General features: G+C 33.9%; 1 protein-coding gene across 1 annotated transcript in view; it reads left to right on the top strand.

Moving 5' to 3' along the window:
* The first annotated feature begins 1,316 nt into the window (after positions 1 to 1,316).
* The window catches only part of LOC137659999 (adhesion G-protein coupled receptor D1-like), an 85,855-nt gene continuing 72,171 nt past the window's right edge, over positions 1,317 to 15,000 (top strand). The window contains exon 1 of the mRNA XM_068394733.1: positions 1,317 to 1,451. Within this exon, the coding sequence (XP_068250834.1) occupies positions 1,317 to 1,451 (135 nt within the window). The remainder of the gene's footprint in view (positions 1,452 to 15,000) is intronic.

Here is a 15,000-nt window from a genome sequence, read left to right as displayed (position 1 = left end):
TCACCCCTTTACCCATTGACAGATGCATCAGGTTTGGGGCAGCAAAATCAATCGTAGGAAAGGGTCGGTGCCTTTTCCCATTCGTTTTATCCCAGCCTTTCTTGTATGATTAACTGTCCATCAAATTTACCCTTTTTTCTTTATTCCCTCAGTTTGGTTGATAGAGAGTGAGAGGCATACGGAGGGTATCTGTTGGGGGGGGGGGGGGTGCAGATTCATAATAGCTATTGTAGTTATGATTATTATCTCGTGGTTCTTTCAAACAGAAGTTCCTATTCCTTAAAATGCCTTTCTGTCTGTTTGTACAATATCAAATACTTATGGTTTGTCTGTTCTCCTGAGGGATTTTGCTATGATATATAATGTCTGTATCATTCTTAATATTACAAGAAACGTATGTATTTTCAGTACCAAATTTGTTGCAAAATGTAATGACACATATTTTTGTAGGTATATTCATTTATAGTTTTCTTTTTATTTTCCGTTATTTATAATTGTTTTATTTCGTTAATAATAAGACTGATTTTGCTTCCACAATATCTATTTTTACTTATAATTTCTCTTATATAAAAGCTATCTTTTGACTAGTGTAAGTGCAGCTGAATAATAATAATAATAATAATAATAATAATAATAATAATAATAATAATAATAATAATAATAATAATAATAATATTAATATTAATAATAATAATCTTAATTAGAATAATTAATAATAATAATAATAATAATAATAATAATAATAATAATAATAATAATAATAATAATAATAATAATAATAATAAAGGTTATTTTTCAATGGCAATGCATTTTAGCGAACTTCACAATGGAAACAAATCCTTGACGTATATAACGTTTTAGTGCAACATTTATCGTACCTGACTATATGTCCTGACATAAACATTATGCGAAATATGTATGCATGTTGTTAGTCATGAATGTATGTTTGTATGTATGTGGCATACTTGAAATGGGTCGTGACATATTGCCGGATTATTAATCCATTAACGAAAAAGGTATAAATGTACTCGTAATATTATTATCACCTCTGCCAACGAAGTTGGAAGGGACTTATGTTTTCGCCCTGTTTGTGTGTTTGTTTGTTTGTGAACAGCTTCCCGGCCACAATTTTAATCGCAGAGTGATGACATATCCAGAGATTATGTAAAAAGCTGGAAAGGTTAAGGTTACGGTCAAGCAAAATGTCCAATTCACGTAATCTGCCATAAGTTTGGATATCGTAGTCACAGAGACTTCAAACTTGGTTCATAATTGAGTGAAATGAAATCCACGCCAATTAGTACATATTAAGGTCAATGGTCAAGGTCAAGATTGAACAAAAGGTCGAGAAATATGCTGCCGCGGCGGAGGTCTGCGCTCTACCTAGTGCCCGTCTAGTTATTGTTGTCATTGTTACTATTTTTATTGCTGGCGTTGTTGTAAATCCGTTGGTAGTATAAGACATCCTTGGGTATCATCAATATTATTATTATTATTATTATTATTATTATTATTATTATTATTATTATTATTATTATTATTATTATTATTATTGTTGTTGTTGTTGTTGGTGGTGGTGGTGTTGTTTCATAGTCCATAAGGTTAAGAAAGGTAATACATTTCTAATATAATTGAAGTTTTTAAGCTTATATCCAAATTTAAAACGAATCTACTTTTTTACTGAAGAGTATAGGAATATTAATAGGTATGTCATAATAATAATAATAATAATAATAATAATAATAATAATAATAATAATAATAATTATATTTACAACAACAACAACAACAACAACAACAACAACAATAATAATAATAATAATAATAATAATAATAATAAACAGTATTCCCAGCAACTAATATAGTTATTTTAAGTACCATGAATATGAGATGTTAGTCTTATTCTGGGGTTGGCGGGACCTTTTCTTTGGCACCCCCCCCCCTCCCTTCCCTGCCTCCCTCCTTTAGGGAAAGAGCTTTCCCTCCTCTTCTTACCACATTAGTGATTAATTCCAGCGGCAGAAATGGCAGAAGCTTATGAGGTAAGGAACGAATGATCCACTGGTGAAAGACCCTGTTTAAACAGGCTAATCACATAGGCCTTAGGCCTCCTACCTCCCTCCCTCCCTGTCCACACCCTTGAGCACGGTTAGCAAAAAGGCCAAAGTTCCTTGGGGTGGAATCTCATTATATGAACCCATTCGTCGGCCGTGTCTCTGCTAATACAATGAAGAGAATGGCTTCCATTATAGTAGTTGCTCTCTTCAGCTACTGGCGGCGTTTACCTCGGGCTATAATGAACTTAATTTTAATTTTCGTCATTATCTCAAGAAAGTTAATTTGAATATTACAAAGGTTCTTGCACGACATACTAGACTTTATTTTACATTATGGTAATTCACCTACTTGTTTTAAGATATGGCGTATATTTTCGTATCGTAGAATATATATAGGTAGATATTACTTTTCATGAAATTTCTGTTTATTTTTTCGCGTCTAAATTTTATGGAAATATTTCGTTACGAATGTTTTTGGTATAATCCGATTTCCGACTGGTGTGTGTGTGTTTATTTTTTTTTTTTTTTTTGTTGATAAATATAGCCCTTCTTTATTTAGTACATGTTTTTCTGGAAGGTTTTCAGCATGTCAAAATGAAGAATTCAACGAAATAAGCAGAATATTTGAATAACTTGTATCAAGACGTGCCCACGCGTGGACACACACGCACACGAAAACACGAACACACACATACATATATATGTGTATGTGTATGTATATATATATATATATATATATATATATATATATATATATATATATATATATATATATATATATATATATATATATATAAAATTTGTGAGTGTGTGGGAATGTGTTTGAGTGTATATATATGTTTATATTTTTGCATGTGTGAGAATTTACCTACGAAACAGGTACAATATTGACGCAATATGTAAAATTAAGATTGAATAACCCTCCATTAAAATTAGATATTCTTTTCAAAAGATTTCATTCGTAATCGTTCGATTTGTCCTGTCAATGAATCCTGAAGGTTAATTCATTCGCTCACTTTCGTTTTCATGTTTATTCAAAGTGAGATCATTGGTTCCAAAATGAGTAAGTTGAGCTTAGGAGCCCCCTAAGTTAGGTTAGATTGAAAGTTACGTTTTGGAACTCCTCAAGTTGAGTTTGATTTCCATTTGGGATTATCTGCCTCAGTTTTCGTAGTAATGTTCACAGAACTTCTTAGGACTAGTCACTAGTTCTTTCTGGCAACTTACTGACTCTAACTTAACTTTAAGTTAATAAAACTGATTCTTATGGTAATCAGTAGTACAACCTAGATCTCTCTCTCTCTCTCTCTCTCTCTCTCTCTCTCTCTCTCTCTCTCTCTTTCTTCAATTCCCAAAGGTGCGAGTGAAGAATGGACTGTCTTAAGACGTGTTGCCATTCCAATAAACCATTATGGCTCTAATTTAATCTATTTCTATTGATTGGAACTGAGGAATAGAAGAGAGATGGAATAGATTCAAGACAGATTACCATTAATCCGTCAGAATAAGATATTATGTCTCGGATCAATATACTGTAGTACTTTTCTGGAAGGTATTCAGAAACCCAATAGCTACCTTAAGCTCAACATTGTAATATTTTTTCCATCGGTCAATGATTTTACCGAACAGTTTATATAGACATATAAGTATTCGTAAAAATGCCATGCATATACAGTATAAACTATATATATATATATATATATATATATATATATATATATATATATATATATATATATATATACATATATATATATATATATATATATATATATATATATATATATATATATATATATGCATAGTATATGTATATATATGTGTGTATATATATATATATATATATATATATATATATATATATATATATATATATATATATATATATATATATATATATATATATATATATATATATATGTATAATTGTCAATGGTGTTCATGGGATAGAATTATCTTACTTGTTTAAACATTAAATAGATTTCCCTTATGATAATTTCCGAAATGATAGAGGATTAACGAAAAATAAGATGGGTGTATTTTCTTAATTGGTCACATTAAACTACCAAGAAAGAGTTGTTCATATTAATGATGCTGGATTAAACGTTGAACTACTTTCGTGGTGTGCAATGGAACATCCTATGACTGATCTTGCTTTAACAAATAGTAATAGTGGTTATTATTTTTATTAATTCAAAATATAAGGTTACATTGTTTAGGGTTTTGGTGACCGATGCGGTAACGTCCTTGACTGGTGAACGCCAGACTGGGGTTCGAGTCCCGCTCAAACTTATTAGTTCCTTTGATCGCTACAACCTCACCATCCTTGTTAGCTAAGGATGGGGGTTTTGGGGAGCTTATAGGTCTATCTGCTGTGTCATCAGCAGCCATTGCCTGGCCCTCCTTGGTCCTAGCTTGGATGGAGAGGGGACTTGAGCGCTGATCATATGTATATATGGTCAGTCTCCAGAGCATTGTCCTGCATGATAGGGCAATGTCACTATCTCTTGCCTCTGCCATTCATGAGCGGCAAATATTAATAATAATAATAATAATAATAATAATAATAATAATAATAATAATAATAATAATAATAATAATAATAACAACAACATAGAAATATAATTTTTTTAAATTTCATAACGAATCAGTCAGAATACAAAGGCTTAAATATGGTCATGACTTGCAGATATATTGTTCATGCTCCAGTTAGAAAATAACTAAAATAATATTATTTTCATCTGTTTAGCGTTACAGAAATTCTAACATTAACCTACCTTTTGGTGTAGATTAACCATTTTGAATTATATGTAAATTGTGATATTTATCCAAAGATAAGGTGAATGGATTTTTTTCATTTGTCGAACATTTTCATCCAGTATGTTTACTTATCCACCCAGTACACACTACACACTCTTAACAACATGAAAACCATAACTGCACAACGTACACACCCAGTACAAACTCATAACAACATGGAAAACATACCTACACACTGTACACACCCAGGACAAACTCATGACAACATGAAAACTATAAGTACACACTGTACACACAGTACAAACTCATAATAACGTGGAAACCATACCTACAAACTGTACACACCCCGTACAAACTCATAACAACATGGAAACCATACCTACACACTGTACACACCCAATACACACTCTTTACAACATAGAACCCGTACCTACACACTGCACACTCCCAGTACACACTCTTGACAGCATGGGAACCATACTTATACACTTTACATAAGTACAAGGCGTATTGGGCCCACAGTACCAGCTTTCACTCGCTTTTTAGGACATTTATCATGTAAGTCGATAAGCCCCAGTCATTATATGAATAAATTTCAATAACTCTCCGTCCTTTTTTCCTTCCCCACTGCATATCCCAATCACATGTATTGATAAGCGCTCTCGTTATACGAATACATCAGAATAAATTTGCATTCTGTTACCGGACAGACTCTTCTCCTTGCCTCCTTGCCTCCTTGCTCTCCTCCTTCCCTGCTTTCTCCTCTCCTCCCCTTCCCCGGCGTTCTTCTCTTGCTTTCTCTTTGAAATACATGGGGCTTAACGAGTATATAAAATCTAATTTAAAAGCAATTCCTCGCCACGCTAAGCGGCGCTAGTACCCAAGCACTTCCACGCGTTCCAAAGGAAGCATTTCTCCTCTCTGTCTGTCGCGGATGTCATCTGGCAAGTCATTTTAGGACAATTTTGGACACTTTTTTTTCCATTGCTGAATGCATGTGAAGGTTTCTTTTTTCTTTTTTTCTGCTTGTGTGAGTCACTTTTTCATGATGCTTATGAAATATAAAAAATTCTCTCTCTCTCTCTCTCTCTCTCTCTCTCTCTCTCTCTCTCTCTCTCTCTCTCTCTCTCTCTCTCTCTCTCTCTCTCTCATAATGGATCCTGGTATGATGAAGAGATTATTATTATAAACATAAGACACTTCACATGAATATATGTAATTGCACTGAAATAACTAATACTTATGGTTTGATGATAATGATGATACTAATAATAATGATCATTATATTATAATGATAATAGAATAGGAATAAAATACCTCAAATCGTACTTGACTTTAACGTCATAGCCATTTCATTTTTTTTCCTCTGAAGACGCATCATCAGTTCGTCTACCAACTTCACTTATAAGAGTGATATTAATGACCCCATTAATATGTCAATTATTGTATCGGGAAGTACGATGAGGTGCGGCCTTTCTTCCTGTACCCCGAAGCAACAATAGTATGACTTGTATTTAAATGTTTAAAGGTATTTCGTGAAGGGCAGAGGCATGGAACCATGACATTATACATATTATGATAACCGCCAAAGCGACCTTTCCACACAAACTAGGACTTAAGAGGACGAGGCAGTAGCTGCTGATGACTCAATAGGTAGTCCTATAGGCTCCACTAAACCTTCCATCCGTAGCATGGTGAGGTTGCAGCAGAATTCACTAAGTGGGTCCTGGGTTACAAACACTACTGGGAACTATCGAGCTCTGTCGTGTCTTGAACCCCAGTCCAGCAGAATGCCAGGCAGGGACGTTTCCAATGGGCTACCACGGCCCTAAATGAAATCCTTCTTTAGCATTTTTGAGGACGACCTCCCAAGAAATCCAACGCTATTAAATGAGCAACTTGACTTTGGGAATATAGTACACTGGTTTCCCAAGCCTCTGAGACACCTTAGGTTAATGGCCCATTGGTTGCTGTGGTTACACCGACAGTAGCATTCAGGTCAAAAGTAACCTTTAAAGAGTAATGGCCCATGCAGTCGAAATGGTAGTAGCAGCAGCAGCAGTTGTAGTAAAATGAAAATAAACCTTAGGTACACTGTTAAGAATTTGCATTAAAAACGGTAAATGCCTGGCAACATTTATTCCAGGATTTTTTACAGTATTAAAAATGGATATATTGACGTGAAGGAGTGATATTACCGTCACCAACCCGTAAAAGATGATAACAAATTAAGGTAAAATTACGGTTGCCTGTATTTTAGTGAGATACGGTTGAGAACAGTATATTTTTACGGAGAATTCCAGATTAAAATTACTGGGTTTTTTAACAGTGCATCTCTCCCTTTAACCACAGTAGAAAGATCAACGTCATCACACCGTCATCAGGCATGAATAAGTGAACGCTAGAGGCACATTAGCTATGCAGATTACGTTCCATAACACAGTGACGAGATACAAACGGGACTTCATTAGGCAAAAGAACCTTTGCTTTCGCCATGCAAATGACCCCATTTTTGAGGGGCGTAAACTATGATAGCTCGGAAGGTTTACGGCGCTGTATTGAATTCTTTCTCTTGCATTGAGGGTGTTATGAAAATTTTATTACCGTATTATACCGGTTTCAGAGTTGGGACACGGGGTTAAGGGGGTGGTTGGTGTGTGGGGTAGGGCAGTGGAAGGAGCTTGTTAGGGAAGTGAATTCAGGGAGGTAAATTTTCGTTGTTATTGTGGCTGTTTTATTTGTAGTTGAGGTTTTATCCCGTCTTGTGATTGTAACCATACTTTCTGATTTAATTTTCTCTTCTTTTATTGTAAAGTAAAACTCAAATGAAAAGGAGAAAAAGTAACATTTATTTTTATTATTATTATTATTATTATTATTATTATTATTATTATTATTATTAATTTCTAAGCTACAACCCTAGTAAAAAGAAGATTGCTATAAGCTCAGGGGCCCCAACAGGGTAAATAGCCCAGTGAGGAAAGGAAACAAGGAAAAATAAAATATTTTAAGGACAGTAACAACATTAAAATGAATATTTCCGATATAAACTATAAATACTTTAACAAAACAAGAGGAAGAGAAATTAGATACAATAGTGTGCCCAAGTGTCGTTCTCCTAGAAGCGCTGCTTACCACAGCTAAAGAGTCTCTTGTACCCTTACCAAGAGGAAAGTAGCTACTGAGCAATTGTAGTGCAGTTGTTAACCCCTTGGGTGAAGAAAAATTGTTTGGTAATCTCAGTGTTGTCAGGTGTAAGAGGACAGAGGAGAATCTTTAAAGAATAGGCCAGACTATTCGGTGTATGTGTAGGCAAAGGGAAAGAACCGTAACCAGAGAGAAGGGTCCAATGTAGTACTGTCTGGCCAGTCAAAGGACCCCATAACTCTCTAGCGGTAGTATTTTCAACGGGCGGCTGGTGCCCTGGTACTTTTATGTAGCATAACATTATTTTAAAGGTGTTGCAAGTATGCTACAGTGAAGAGATATGCACACTTAATTATTATCGGTTATATTTCACTACTTAGGGCAACAATATTTTCTTTCAAGTAAAGCCAAGATTACAAGTCTCATATAAAGAGGTTTATATTTCAGTGATATAGAAATACATGTTGACTAACAGAATCTTAAGAAAGATATATTTATGTATTGAATATTTGGAAAAGGAATACAGTTAAAACAATTTTACGGGTACTTTTTTTTACAGATTTGCAAATAATATATGAAATTATCTATGATTGGTCAAAATGTAAGGGCTGCATCGGTAGAGTTGTATTAATTTCCTGTCTATTATTTAAAAGTTTAAGGCCCACTCATGAATAGCAGAGACAAAGGACAGTGACATTGCCCTATATTATATGATCAGCGCCCTACCCCCTCTCCACCCAAGCTAAGACCAGGAAGGGCCAGGCAATGGCTGCTGATAACTCAACAGATAGACCTATATGCTCCCCCAAATCCCCCAACCATAGCTCCCAAGGAGGGTAAGGTTGCAGACACTAAAGGCACTAACGAGTTTGAGAGGATCTCGAACCCCCGTCTGGCAAACACCAGACAGAGACGTTACCAATCAGGCCAATTTGTGTATTACATTAGGAATCAAATCTTCATGAATATATAACGTGTTGTGATTCTCACCAAGTTAAATAACAACATATATATTTCAACTGGTTATGGCTGGTTGTAAGAACAAGATCATTTAGGAGGATTTAACTAGCGAACATATTTTGTTCATTCAACTAGAAGAATAACAATTTCCATTCTTCCAAAGCTATCGTTTTTCGCCATAACTAGTTTTCGAGGGTTAAGGGTTGGGTATCCTAGGTTGCATAATCAGCAACTTTTAAAGGTACGTAATAATAATAATAATAATAATAATAATAATAATAATAGTCTCATTTACAATGATCATGATAAACAACAACAACAACAATAATAATAATAATAATTATAATGATAATAATAATTCTCTTTTATGATGATCATGACAAAAAATAACATCAGCAATAACAACAACTACAACTACAATAATAATAATAATAATAATAATAATAATAATAATAATAATAATAATAATAATTTTCAATTATGATGATCATGATTAACAACAACAACAACAACAACAACAACAACAACAACAACAATAATAATAATAATAATAATAATAATAATAATAATAATAATAATAATAACTGGACTTCAAGGTAACAGAAGATGCTCCTCTGAATTTTGCACCGACTCCCTAAGAATTTTTGCATTGCTCCCTTTTCATACTCCTTTTACCACGAATCTAATTGATGGAGGATGGAATAAATATCGATACCTTCAAAGGGAGCGAGGAAACAGCACGGAGAAATAGACCGGGAGGAGGGAAGGGAGGGAAGTTAGATTTCTGGAAGACCGTTACTTATTTAATTGAGTATTTCTGGTTTTATTACCACCTGCAGGTAATATTAGGTCCTACGAAGATCTAACTACTGCTACACAGTAATCTAGAAGTTTTATTCCAGCTGTTACCAAGTTGTGGAATGATCTTCCTAATCGGGTAGTTGAATCAGTAGAACTTCAAAAGTTCAAAGCTGGAGCAAATGTTTTTATGTTGACCAGGATGACATGAGTCTTTTTATAGTTTATGTATGACATATCTGTTTTTGACGTTATTAATAGTTTATATAACACATATCTGTTTTGACGTTGTTACTGTTTTTAGAATGATCTATTGTTAATTTATTCTCATTTATTTATTTCCTTATTTCCTTGTCTCTCTGGGCTGTTTTTCCCTATTGGAGCCCTTGGGCTTATGGCATCTTGCTTTTCCAACTAGGGTTGTAGCTTTGCTAGTAATAATAATGATAGTATCAGTAGTAGTAGTAGTAGTAGTAGTACTAGTAGTAGTAGTAGTAGTAGTAGTAAAGTCAAATTGTAAATGATATATATAGTTTTTCTTAATCAAATATTTTAATTATTCGTTTACGATATGATTAGAGTTGTGATAGCTTATTGAAAAATTCCTTGTCTGACTTTGTTGGATGGGAGTTCGAGATAACTTCTAGGTTTACTACTATTATTACTACTACTACAACTTTTAGTAGTAGTAGTAAAGTCAAATTATAAATGATAGTTCCACTATTTATTACTCAAATATTTTAATTATTCGTTTACAATGTGATTAGGGTTTTGAGAGCCTATTGGAAAAGTCCATGTTTGAAATAATTGGCTACTTATTTTGGTGACGCGTTTTGTATCTTTCAATTGTTCTTAGACAATTCGTTATGCTTTCTTTTGGAACATTGGGAGGTTGTTCACATTATTCAGTTATTCAATATCATCAAAGCTCGTATCAATTAGGTACTTGCTTTTTATTTCTCATTTATTATTTTGTCTTCTTTGCCTTCGGACACTTCTGATCATGGAACTTTAAAAGAAAAACACTATTGATAATAATTACCCTTAAACATGATGACTGCTATTTTCTGCTTAATTTATTCTCATTATCCCTAATTATTGTTGCACCATCTCCTGTTCTCCTACTTGATAAATACCCGTAATGACAGCATACCCCTTACCTACCCCCAACCCCCTGTGGTAGCCTATTGAAAACCTCCCTGTTTAGCGATCTGCTGGACTGGGGTTCGAAACCCGCCCGAGCTCGATAATTTCTTGAAATATTTGTAACCTCACCATCCTTGTGAACTAAGGATTGGGGGTTAGTGTTGGTTGGGGTGCCTATAGGTCTACCTGCTGAATCATCAGCAGCCATTGCCTGACCGTCCCTGGTCCTAGCTTAGGTGGGGAGCGTCTTGAGCACTAATTATTTGTATATATGGCCAGTCTCTAATCTAGGGGATTGTCTTTCATGCGCGACCTTTGAAAGGAATACACGATTTATCTGATATACGTGATTCAAGTTCACTGAAAATATAATACAAAGTCTTCGTTTAGGAAAATAAATTCTTTATTTAGCTGAAAATGTCTTCTAATGGCATTACGTAATCTCTTATAAGTTTATGATATACTATTATCAGGGAATATGCGTAATATGTGATGGTGTTCATACCATACTGTTAATTTTGTATACACAGCTATATGATTTTTGCTGTTTAGTTTTACGTAATGTATGTAAATTGTAATTACCTCCGTCAACGAAGTTGGAGGAAGGTTACATTTTACCCCCTGTTTGTGTTTTTGTGTTTGTTTGTCGGTGTTTATTAGTGAACATCTTACTGGGCCCAATATTAATCATAGATTAATAAAACTTACAGGGATTAAATGTTATATGAATAGCTGGAAATGATTAAATTTTAGAAGGTCAATGTCAAAGGTCAAGGTTAGCAAAATCTCCAATTCAAGCTATCAGCCATAAGTTTGGACGTCGTTATCACAGAGACTTCAAACTTGGTTCATATTTGAGTGTATGAAAATCCACGGCAACTCATACAGGTTACGGTCGAAGGTCAAGGTCGATTCCATGGTCAAGGTCAAGCAAAAGGTAAAATTCTGGTCATCAACCGTACGGCCACAATTTTAATCGTAAAGTAATGAAACTTACAGAGATTTTAGACAGTTAGGTAAAGAGCTGGAAATCATTAAATTTTGGAAGGTCAAAGGTCAAGGTCATGGATGAGCAAAACGTCCATATCACGTAATCAGCCATAAGTTTGGACATTCTTGTCATAGAGACTTCAAACTTGTTTCATATTTTAGTGTATGAAAGTCCATGTCAGATGATACATTTTAAGGTCAAAGGGCAAGGTCAAAGTCGAGAAAAAGGTCGAGAAATAAGCTACCTCGGCGGAGGTCTGTGCTCTACTGAGTGCCCCTCTTGTTATAGATAATTTAACTCCTAAACTTATTACTAATTTTGATATGCTGTCTAAACTCAAACACAAACTAGTATACACTAAGTATATATAACTGTATTCAGTAAAGATTCTATTACAAAATCTCCTACAGAAATCTTATACATTTTACCACCTATTTAATTTCATCCTTTTACCCCTTTTAGTAATCCCACTTGAACACTTCAAAGAGCTATTTTACCTTAGCCTTTTATTAACCCTTCAAATTCATATATTTTCATCTCTACCAATCATATTTTTTCCAAAAAGAAAAAATGCATCCTTGAAATTAATATCCACCCCTCTTACACTAATGAAATCTGTCTCTCTCCCTCTCTTCCTCCGAAATAGAGGTGAAATAAATAAAAAAGTCTCGTTGTTGACATCTTCACCGCAGTGATAGATATTAGTTTCTTCTTCCTCTCTTTTATTTCAAGACAGCATCCGCCCTTTGCTATTTCATTTTCCCTCTTAATTAAATGTCTGTTTTTCATTCGGGGCGCAAAACCTAATGAAGATTGTCGTTCCAACAGACACCGCGTCACGACGGGGATAGATTCACGGACACTTTGACAGCGTGCAATAACAGCCCTAAAATACATATTTGCTGCAGCTTCCCGCTCCTTGGCTGCTGCACGCATACACACACGCAGGCAGCTCGAACAAGCAATCGACTCTCAGCTTTAGAAAGGCCAAAGCGTAAACAATATTCCCTCGTGAGGAAAAGCAGAGACCCTTTGCCGCGTAAACCCGCTTTTCAATTATCAGCAGATTGAAAACAATAATAACTGGGAATCCCCTCCAGATGAATGGAAGCCTCGTATGGACGTGTAGGGAAAGAGAAAACATCGTACAATCCCTGTAGAGTTGTTGTGGAAAGCGGGCCAGTAATCAAAGCGGAGGCATTTAAAATACCCTGGAGGGGTTTTTCGCCATTGCATTGCATCAGAGAAATATCGACTCCCTAAAAAATTTGGGACACACATTTGACGTTTTGCAATAGAGTGACCTGGACCCGAGTGTCCTTTACCGTAGGGCTTTCCCCATCACGATTTCATATTTGCTTTGCATGATTATTCCGTTGTTGTTTCCCTCCGGAGTATCATCGGCATTCCATGCAAAGAATGTGTGAGGATGAATTCCATAGATGGGTGGGTGTTTCTGAGCAATCTGTCTCTCTTGTCATTGGGAGTTGTAATGTAAACTTGGATCACTTGCAAATATTTGCTTGTTTGTATGTTTGTTTTTGTGCATATATTGTATATGTATGTACAATATATATATATATATATATATATATATATATATATATATATATATATATATATATATATATATATATATTTATATATATATATATGCATGTGTGTATCTTTTTTTACATGTATATTATATGATTTTATATTTATACACATGTAAATATGAAATTTTATATATATATATATATATATATATATATATATATATATATATATATATAAATAAATATATATATATATATATATATATATATATATGTATGTATATATATACATATATATATATGTATATATATATGTATATGTATATATGTGTGTATACAGTATATATTGATAATTATACGTGTATGTATTTGTGTACGTATCATAAACCCGTTATACTATTTTACATAAGAGATGGAGATAATGTGGTAAATGTATGCTACTATAAAAACAAGTTGTGTGTTATAAAAAAGAAAAAAATATGTTGAAAGCTTGGGGGAGAGCAAGTGGTAAGAACATTGCTTTGGTGTTAGAATGGGTCCGAGACAAGAGCGTAATATATCTCCATAGCTGATAAGGAATTGAGTCATGAATGGATTGTAGTAAAGCTGACGTTCGGATGATCATGAACCCTCAACAGATGGTGATGGAGAAGAAGAGTTGCAGAAACCTTTGGAAGCGTTTAGAAGCAATAGATCTTAAAGGGAATTTTCGGATACTAGTTGACGAGTTTAGGAGTAACAAATCGTAAAAAGAAGTTGCATAAACTAATGGAAGAGTTTAGTAGTAACTAATGGTAAAGCGAATTTTCAAAAGCTATTAGAAGAGTTTAGAAGTAATAGATGGTAAAGAGAAGTTGCAGAAACTAGAAGAAGAGTTCAGAAGTAATAGATGGTAAAGAGAAGTCACAGAAACTAGTAGAAGAATTTAGAAGTAAAAGGTGGTAAAGAGAAGTTGCAGAAACTAGTAGAAGAATTTAGAAGTAAAAGATGGTAAAGAGAAGTTGCAGAAACTAGAAGAAGAGTTCAGAAGTAAAAGATGGTAAAGAGAAGTCACAGAAACCAGTAGAAGAATTTAGTAGTAAAAGATGGTAAAGAGAAGCTGCAGAAACTAGTTGAAGAGTTTAGAAGTAACAGATTGTAAAGAGAAGTTAAATACACTAATGGAAAGGTTTAAAAATGGTTGCAAGATAAAGCGACTGTGAGGAAACTAGTGCAAAGAAATAGTTATTACGGTAGATAGTAACCAGGATGGTTGAATGATGATTAGTATTATAAGAATAATGGAATTATATAATTGATCATGATGAATGAAAGTAATGAGCCCAAAAAATGTGAAGTCTGGAAAAGATTGTGTAGAGACTTGGAGAGATATTAGAAGTCAAGTCTGGAACCAACTCTCTTTTCTGAAAAGGAATTATAAATGTAAAATGCAAATGAAATAGTCTTTTTTTGAATGTGTCAAGTCGTAGATAAACATGTCACATCCTTATATTTATGTTTTTTTCTTTAGTTCTTTTGTGTAGCCATTTTGTTCCTTATTAATTGATTGTTAGTGTAAAGATTGCCTTTATTTTAGTAATTTATGATGAAAAATATTTTTTCTT

The sequence above is a fragment of the Palaemon carinicauda genome, chromosome 20 (genome assembly GCF_036898095.1).
Source record: "Palaemon carinicauda isolate YSFRI2023 chromosome 20, ASM3689809v2, whole genome shotgun sequence".
NCBI lineage: Eukaryota > Metazoa > Arthropoda > Malacostraca > Decapoda > Palaemonidae > Palaemon > Palaemon carinicauda.
Note: the sequence above shows the minus strand (reverse complement) of the source record. Positions and strands in the feature narration are given on the sequence as shown.